General features: G+C 37.2%; 1 protein-coding gene across 1 annotated transcript; it reads left to right on the top strand.

The window, feature by feature from the left end:
* Positions 1 to 2,854: 2,854 nt before the first annotated feature.
* Positions 2,855 to 8,184, top strand: rnf146 (ring finger protein 146). The gene is made up of 2 exons (XM_067370907.1): positions 2,855 to 3,044; positions 5,976 to 8,184. The coding sequence occupies exon 2, from the start codon at positions 5,977 to 5,979 to the stop codon at positions 7,087 to 7,089; it is 1,113 nt and encodes a 370-aa protein (XP_067227008.1). The 5' UTR covers positions 2,855 to 3,044; position 5,976; the 3' UTR covers positions 7,090 to 8,184.
* The last annotated feature ends 1,262 nt before the right edge of the window (positions 8,185 to 9,446 follow it).

Genomic DNA, 9,446 nt, shown 5'->3' with positions numbered 1-9,446 from the left:
AGACCACAGTCTCTAGTGTCAGTTGATAGAGCACCTCTTGAGATCAGGGGAGTGTGTTTTACATGCACAGCTCTTACCCGCCTACGTCCGTTACACACACATAAGAAAGTTTGCTGTATTCTGAAATTCTGAGCCATAAATGTTTAATATATTGCATGCATATTCTTAATGTTGCTCTTTTTCTGTTTATCAAAAATTGAAGAGTAATTGCCTTTTAATTGAGCTGAAGTTTATGGTCTGTCACAGAGCATATTACTTGGAAGTTGTGGTGCAGTATATCTAGAACTTTATGCTTAAAAGTTGTGAGTATAAGTATCCATCACCTAATAATTATGCAATGATGAATGTGTGCCATGCAAAGTGTGACCTGGGTTTGTCCCACATGACCCACAATACATTGCTGTCAGCTCATTTCCCTGCAAGTGTAATTTCAGCAGGGATCCAGCTCCAATATGTTTATTTCTAATTTTACCATATCCATAGAATAACAATGACTGGGAGAATATTCGCCTCGCACGCAGCCCCGATAACTGGAGAAGATGAATGTGTGGCATAGTACTTTCATACCTGCGAGTCTGTGTGTGCGTTCATTACAACGCCCCAGTTTATGCTTCCTCTCCTGCGCCGTTGATGGTATCTTATTGTTACCAGGTGGCTGCCAGTGACAGGAGCCTTGAAAAACTGCTGACAATAAGCCACGGCTCAAAGAAAAACGAGAAAAAGGAGGACACACGAGCAGTGTGGTTCTTCCTCGTGAAGGCGTAGGGGGCGAGGAAACCGTGTTAGAAGGGAAAGGAACGAGATCCCCGGGGAAACGTTCCAGCGAGTTCCTCTGCCTTAGATGATGGTTCATAAACTACCATCATCCTCGAGGGCCCGGGGAGCAGAAGCTGAAATAGTTCAGAAGTGCCGATAAATGAAAAAGTGGGAATTAGAGGGAAGTTTGCTGAGCAGAAGGGTGAAATGGAGACCGATGGGGCATGGGAAAGAAACCCTCCTGAGGAAGAAGAGAGGTCTCGTGTGGCTGCTGTCATTCACACTGAGAGGGTTTGTGTGCCGTCCTACTAACAGCTGTGGAAAATGAGCTCTCATTGATTTCATGCATATGGCACCCACACATGTAAACACACACACACACACACACACACTCGCAAACCCAAGACTTTGTTACTACAACGCAGCCACCCTACCGTAACAAAGCCACAGGGAATAAAGCATTCTTTTCCGTTCTAATTTAAGAATTTCTCTCATTTAATGCCGCGAATTACACACGATTGCGCGCATCAACTGATTATCTCTGCATCACAACACCAAGACACTGAGAAGAGTTATTTGATCCTCTTTGAAACAGCATTCCCTTGAGCACAGATGTGACAAAGAACATCCGACAACACGAGATTCTACAGTGTAATACAGGAAGAACAAGGCCTACAGATGGACTGCAGTGAACATGCTGTTACTTAAGCAAAATCCTGCAGGCGTGCAGTGTGAATATCTCATTTTAAGATCTGTTTATTACTGTACCGCCTGCTATAATTGAGATTAATGCAGTTCAGTGAGCATAACAGGAAAGTTGCCAACTTGATAATCTGATCCTCGGTGCCAGGTGCTGAGAATTCAATCACAGTTTAATAGAAAAATCTCTGATTCTGCAATCGGAAGTGGTCTTAACCTACTTCCAACACATAAAAATAGATTCCTTTTCTAGTTGAATTAGTTGGTTATGTAGACAGATTTACTTCTAATCCCCAAGGGACAAGCATCTGTTTTCCTCTCTTCTTTTTTTTAACACAATTGTGCCATCTAGTGACAATGTCTTGAAAATAATGCATAACACAAAATGGACGCATGATGTGAAATGAGATGCTATTACAAATGTACACATTATCATTTCACAACTAGCCTAAATGTTTCATCTTAATCTATTAAAAATGATTTTACAAAAAGTCTTGGAATCAGATACTGTGGTAAATGGTTACCCTATTAATGTAGCTGCCATAGTATTGACATGGTACTCCAAAGAATACCATGTTGTACATGTCCAAAAAGCATGGTAGTACCATATATGTGACCCTGGAAGACAAAACCAGTCATAAGTCGCACGGGTATATTTGTAGCAATAGCCAGCAATACATTGCATGGGTCAAAATTATCGATTTTTCTTTTATGCCAGAAATCATTAGGATATTAAGTAAAGGTCATGTTCTATGAAGATATTTTGTAAATGTTCCTACCATAAATATATAAAAAATTTATTTTTGTAAGTGCATATGCATTGCTAAGGACTTCATTTGGACAACTTTAAAGGAGATTTTCTCAATATTTTGATTTTTTTTTTTTTTTTTTTTTTTTTTTGCACCCTCAGATTCCAGATTGTCACATGATTTATAAATTATGACTGGTTTCGTGGTCCGGGGTCACATATATTAAAATAACTCAATGACAGGCCCCAATTTGGTCAGTCAACAATCTGCAAAAACTAATAAAACTATTATTAGATATGGTAAAATAGCATATAAATGTATAAATATGTCGATGTGTAACTCTTGCTTGAGGTTATGAATTATGGAAGTACCGTAATACTTTCTGATAGACCATGCTTTTTCTTTGAAATATATATTTTTAAATGTGTTATTGTTATGCGCCAAATACTATAATGACGATGTTAAAATGCTTAAATGGCAAAACCTTCAATGCTAGGTCTCAGGGTGATACGGAATCCCTACACGTTCATGTACTGTTTCTTAGCAATTTAAACACTGTTAAAATAACACGAACACTTATTTCATGACATGAGAGAGAGTCGTATTTTTTAAGGGTTCTGCGCAAGTTTTGCGCAGAGCGGATGCGCACGAACACACAGCGGTCTTATTATCACAGAGGAGCCGAAAAATATTATTGTGTTCATCTGTGTCGAGCGAATTCTAACGTTGCCCATCAATTTACGATAATAAACGAACAATGATCGATCGTCCGGTGACTAGCAGATGAGCCAAATCTGATCGTCGCTGAAAAAAGAGGCGAAATTTCGGATATTTTGTCAGGTGAGCAAACTGAAAGACATTCAGACAACACGCAGCAAAATCACCAAAAATCTAAACATATATTCAGGTAACATAAGCGATGATGAAAATATGGCATTTTACATGTTTGTAGTTTATGATTTGATCATTGTGAAGGGTTCAGGTATTGTGGTTTAATGTGAAATAAGGCTGTTCTTGCTGTGTTTTGGTCAGGGGTGTTGTCCTGTGTACAGGCCTCAATCTGATCTATCAATGATCTGATCTCAACATCAGCACATTCAAAGCCTCATAAAGCTCATTCATTAAGTGTGTGTAGCGAGATCATTTGTCAATATAATAGATACATGTATAAATAGATAGATTTCTGTTTTTCATGTTTGAGTTGTTGAGGGATTTGGGCCTGCAATGCAATTTAAAAACAATTATTTCAGGCAAACGCAATTTAACCCAGCTTTTTTATTAGAATATACATATTTATAAATATAGCCTATTATGTTTTATGAAAAAATATTACATGTGTGTGTGTGTATATATATATATATTTATTTATTTATTTATTTATTTTTCACTTTATCTTTTTTTTAGCTTCTGTGAATATACTGCATGCACCATTTTACTGATTGAGTTTTATTATTTTAATTATTTAATTTTTTTTTTTTTTATTATTATTTATTATTATTCTTTTAAACCAGTCAGCCTTGCTTACATTTTATTGTAACATTTGTTAACAAACATATGCATATAACACATTCTTGGTGGCCGGCATTTATTTAAATGTTTGCTTACTAAGTTATGTTTACAAATTATTACTATTCTTTTAAGTCATTTTTAGCTTTTGTTAATGTCACATTTTACTGATTTATGTATTAAAAAATGATAGTTAAATATGATATTGAATTTTGTTATTTAAAACTATTATCATCTAGTTAGCCTAGTTGACATTTTAATGTAACTTTTGTTAGCAAATATATACATGTATGTATATATACATTTATTTGTAGGCAAATACTGATTATTTATGGCTGAAATTTATTGTAAATGTTTGCATAGAAACATTATATTTTGTTATTATTATATATTAATTATCAGTTTGTTCCTTTGGCATTCTAGCTATCTGTTTCCTGTTTATAAGCCTAACCTAAAATGAATGTCTGATATTCTAGTATATTCTGTACTTGCATCATAAAATTTCCCGTAAATGGTTTGGCTGTAAAGGATTTGGGTCATGATATATTTAGATCATTTCTGCATCAGATTTGGGCCGTTGCTATAATGAGCATGTTACACGGGTTGTCCTATCAAGTCAGACGGATATGTTTGAATCAGTTTAATAGATCGGTGATGTAAACAAAGACTTTTTGAGTGTAAATCTAGAACATTATAGTGCAATCATTTTTCTCATTCCTTGTGCTTCTGGTTGCACTGTTCATGTCACTGATTCTTGAGATACAGTAAGGGAAAAAACATGTCCTATACAACAAAAAAAGCCCTATTTATGTTAAAAATAAATAAATTAAACAAAATAAAAATACTTAACTTGCATCTAAAGGAAAACTAGATACTCAGGACATTCATTGCTTTTATTTTTAAATAATTTTATTAGTATTATTATTTGAAATGCATGCAATACATTATTTAACCTGTCCTCAGCATGAGGTCACACTGTAAAACTGCTAAGTGTTTAAAGGCAACAAATTCAAAAATAGACATTTAAATTGAAAGGCAGAGATCTTTAATATATCAAACAATACAACAAGTCTTGAATTTGCGTCAACTCCGTCAGAATTTTTGTATGATTCTGAATAAATCAGGCAATGTCATGGTCATCTTTATCTCTGAGGAGCACTTACTGTTCCCTGCTCATTGTGGATCTCACAGCAGGACACATAGTCCTGGAAGTTTTATATTTTATACAAACAGTGTTGAAGTGTCTGCAGTCACACCTTTAACACATCAACTCCGTCATCCCGGGTGTAATAGTGTCTGTAAATAGTTGTGGAATAAATCTTGGCATTTTTGATATGTTTATCAAGGCAACAACTGAGTTTTATGTTTGATGGTTGACAAGTGCTCTCTAAAAAGCCTATATAATGTGATTTAATATGTTTTTTTGCATATGTGAAACTCTTCTAATGTTGTTCCATGATTATATTTACATTATACTTTGTCAACACCATCAGTATTTGTCAACTCTGTATTTGGTGAAGGTTTTTGTTGATTTTGAAAAATGTCTTATCCTTTTTTCAATGTGTTGTTAAAATATTAAAACGTCAACTGAACTACATGATATAATGTATGATTTACCTAAGAACGTTGGTTATATATGTATAATATGAAAAGGAGGGTAGGGAATTAAGGAATTTAGCCCAAGAACATTTTTTTTCACTTAGTTCCTTTACTGAACACCATTAGTACACAATTGAAAAGGCTTTACACTGTTGTTGAATGGATCAAAAAGAATTTCATGCTTTTTAATGCGTCTGACGGAGTTGACACAAATTAAGTTCCAAAGTGAATAAATGTACACTTTAGAAAAACATGGTTCATTAGCTGAGAAATTTTTCTACAAATAATAAAAACTAACTTCTAAAACATGTTTTGTCCCTTATCTCAAGAATCAGTGGTGTGCTTTCAGAAATGAACAGTTCTATTTATTTGAGGTGTTGCACAAGGATATGTTTTTATATTCACAGATATACAAGAAAGAGTGCCATTCATGTAATAAGTGCAGCAATACTTATCAGATGAGAGAGTAGAATTGCAAAAGCTTTAATCATACAGAGCCACAATGAACAAAGAACTGCTGTTTACTCGTGACTTTTGTCAACTTGGGCAACATAGTTTGGTAAACAGTGGCCCGTTTGTTACATCTGCGTATGTACCAGCGACATTAGCTTGTGTAGGCAAACCTGATCTGCATGTGAATTCATTGTATTTTTGTTTTCTTCACAGTATGGCCAGTTGCGGCGAGGTTAATCTTTCCATGGACTCCCTGACTTCAGGCAAGAAGGTGAGTGGGGAGTCTGTGACCGAGGGAAGTCCGTCACCTTCGTCTCCTTCCCTGCCCGTTCCAGAGTGCGCTATCTGCCTGCAGAGCTGCGTCCACCCCGTACGTCTGCCGTGCCGCCATATCTTCTGCTTCCTCTGTGTGAAAGGAGCTTCCTGGCACAGCAAACGCTGCGCTCTTTGTAGACAGGAAGTGCCGGAGGACTTCCTGGAGCGTCCCACTTTGCTCTCACCTGAAGAGCTGAAGGCTTCGGCGACGGGCGGACGCGGTGCGGGGACCGGTGGTCACGCATGGTACTACGAGGGCCGTAATGGATGGTGGCAGTACGACGAGCGGACGAGCCGAGAGTTAGAGGATGCTTTCAACAAGGGCAAAAAGAGCGCAGAGATGCTGATTGCTGGCTTCCTGTACGTTGCCGACCTGGAGAACATGGTGCAGTACAGGAGGAACGAACACGGCCGTAGGCGGAGGATGAAGAGGGATGTGGTGGACATCCCTAAAAAAGGTGTGGCTGGACTAAGACTTGATCCAGATCCCAATCCAACAGTGGGGTCGGGAACGGGAACGGTTCCCATTGCGACGCCCGCAGTTGCGGATTTAAACGGAAGTGTGGACGGAGCCACAGCGGAACGAGAGAGCTCGGCGGATGGAGCGGACACTGGGGTCAGCGGAGGACGTCCTCAAGGCGTCTTTGCTCCCGCTCCCGTAAGGCCACCGACTGTCTTAGGCGGTCACCTGACCAGCCCTGCTTCCTCCAGCGACATTCAGCTTGTACAGGCTCTCGGCCAACTCGATATCGCCGAGCCAGAACAGGAAGAAGATGGGGAAAATGAAGAAGATTCGGCCGCTCCGGACGCCGCCTCGGGGTATGAATCCGAGTCTGGCGACAGCGAGTATGAAGATGAGCAGGATGGGGAAAGTGAAGATGAGCACACGGAAGTATCCCAGGGTAGGCATAGACTGCAGCAATTGGACAGACCGCCCCCTGGTGGTGGGCCTGCGAGTAGCGGAGATCGATCTGGGTGCCCCGACGGTCAGTGCACCGTTACAAAGGTCTGACCTCAGCACAACTACAGAACTCCTACCCAACTACCACAGCCGCTGGGTGTTTCTAACCAATCTCTGAAATGCAAAAAATGAATGAACCATTCAAATCGCAGAGACACGGATAAGGGTGGAGGCTGGGGGCGGATGGGTTTGGTGTAAGAATAGTGCTTGTCTTTCTCTTTCAGTCTTAGAGGACTGTACCAGGGCTGTACTTTTTAATGGAAATTACAGGCAAAACTACAATAAAACTTGCTTTTACCATGCCTAGAATTCTTGTGAATTGGTCCAACCATTAATTTTTCTTTTTCATTCATTTAAGAATATTCACAATAAAACTGTATGACGGAAAAAACACTTTTCACCCCGAAATTAAAAGAAAAGAGTACAGGAATATATTTTACACTAACATATTTTCAGCTTTTTTTGTGATCATTACGATTTTTGCATCTTTGGAACAGTTTTTATAAGCACATTTCACTCTAAATTCTCATTACTATAAAATTTACTATATAAGTACACACACATATATAAACACACATATATACAAATATATATATATATATATATATATTATATTGAGTACTGCAGAAGAAAATGTGCTTAATTGTGCATAATTTCACAGTGCAAAGAAATGTTAATGTTCATAAACAGCCTTCATTACATCTTTATGTATAAAATAAAACTAAAAAAAAAAAGTTCTTTTGATTTTTGGGGTGAAATATGACCTGAACATGTTTTGTGAGATTCACCCTTTATCCAGTCTTGAGATTTCATTACATCTAGCATGGATCAACACCATTATCCAGTGGTTATGGAGTCATACAGTAATACATAAATATACTGGGGCGTAATGAAGTTATCTTTTTTTATTTAAAAAAAAAAAAAAATGCCATATCAGTTTTTACCCTTAGGATTCTGTCATGGCATCAGAAAATAACTGGAAATACTTGCACTGCTTTAGTAAATAAAAACAAAATCACATATTTTGTTTGGAAACCTGTACAGGTTGGATCTTTGCTGTTTTGAATATTACAATTATGCTGTAGATCAAATTATTTATTTTGCTATCAGCATTTAAGAACTTTTTCTTTTGCACCACCTGGTACAGAGCCTTCTGAATCTGCAACAAGTGTTAAGAATGTTTTGGCGTTTTGGTGTGAAATGACAAGCATTAGATGCAATACCAGCATAATTTCAAACGAGAAAAGAATTTATTGTAGTTTTGCCAAGGATTCCTCTTTATGCTCTAGTCATTAGAAAAGCTTCAGTCATCTGACATTTACTACTACTAGTGTTTCATAATGTGAGATTTAAAATCTTTAACTGCGTGTGTGTGCATTTGCTTTTATTTTAAGCAACTTGTCTTTATTCTGTCTCATCTTGTGTGCTTTATCTGTTTCATGGATTTGCATGTGTTGCTGTGAGCAAGGATGGAGCCCTGGACTACGGCACTTTGAACTCTGGGAAAGGCGACTTTTATCAGATGTGCGTTGTAGTTGTAAAGTAGTCCCCAGACTGCAGCACACCGAGCGAGCGAGTGGTTTTCGAGCATAGTTGTCCGATTTGAAGTGTTTGGAAATTTTGATCTGTTATTTTCAACCCTGCTAATTCTCATCTCCATTTGTTCAGGTTCTTTGTTGTCAGCAAAACAAAATGAAAACTAAAATCAAGAATAACTTCTTTTTGATGTATTTCTGTTTTAAATGTGTTGTTTTGTTACCAGATTTATCTGAGAAATAAAGTGTTGTCTGTCCTGAAACTGTCCTGATGTACATTTTTTTAATATAAGCAGGTTTACTTTATTCTATCATTATTCTGTATTGTTTAATCCACTACTATTATTCATGATCTAAACATGTTGAAACCAGAATTAGCCACCAATAAAAAAAATTTATCAAAAAAATAAAAAAAATCAGCAAGACTTTATACTCTTCAAAAGTCATTACAACGGACAGTTGAAAGAACAGATTTACAAATGTGAGTCTCATTTTCTGTTTTTGCTAATAAGGCTTGAGCCAGTGGCCCTATTTAAATTCTTAGTAAATCTTCCTTTAAAGTGCTTACTGACTTCTTAATGACTTATTTTTTGCAGTGAACCGATTAAAATCTTGGGCACCCTGACTTCCAGAAATTGAGTAAAGCCAGCTGATTGGAGTTGAGATTTGTGAGAAGGCTCTTGCCAATTTTCTGTGCAATATGCAGATGATACTGGAACTAGCTTAAGGCGATCAACAATCTGGGTAAGATTGAAACAAAGACTTTAAACTCAAGTTTTATTAATATTCCAATACTGTATCTTAAGAGGTATGACCATAAACTTACTTGTACTCTTATATATGTGGAAAATAAATTCTGTAAGAAAACTGTAA

Source organism: Chanodichthys erythropterus, chromosome 20 (genome assembly GCF_024489055.1).
Source record: "Chanodichthys erythropterus isolate Z2021 chromosome 20, ASM2448905v1, whole genome shotgun sequence".
In the NCBI taxonomy this organism is placed as follows: Eukaryota; Metazoa; Chordata; class Actinopteri; order Cypriniformes; family Xenocyprididae; genus Chanodichthys; species Chanodichthys erythropterus.
The sequence above is the reverse complement of the archived record's forward strand: the minus strand, read 5'-3'. Positions and strand labels throughout refer to the sequence as shown.

Excerpts from the sequence above, each read along its gene's own strand:
- rnf146 (XM_067370907.1), top strand. The coding sequence starts at position 5,977 with ATGGCCAGTTGCGGCGAGGTTAATCTTTCCATGGACTCCCTGACTTCA.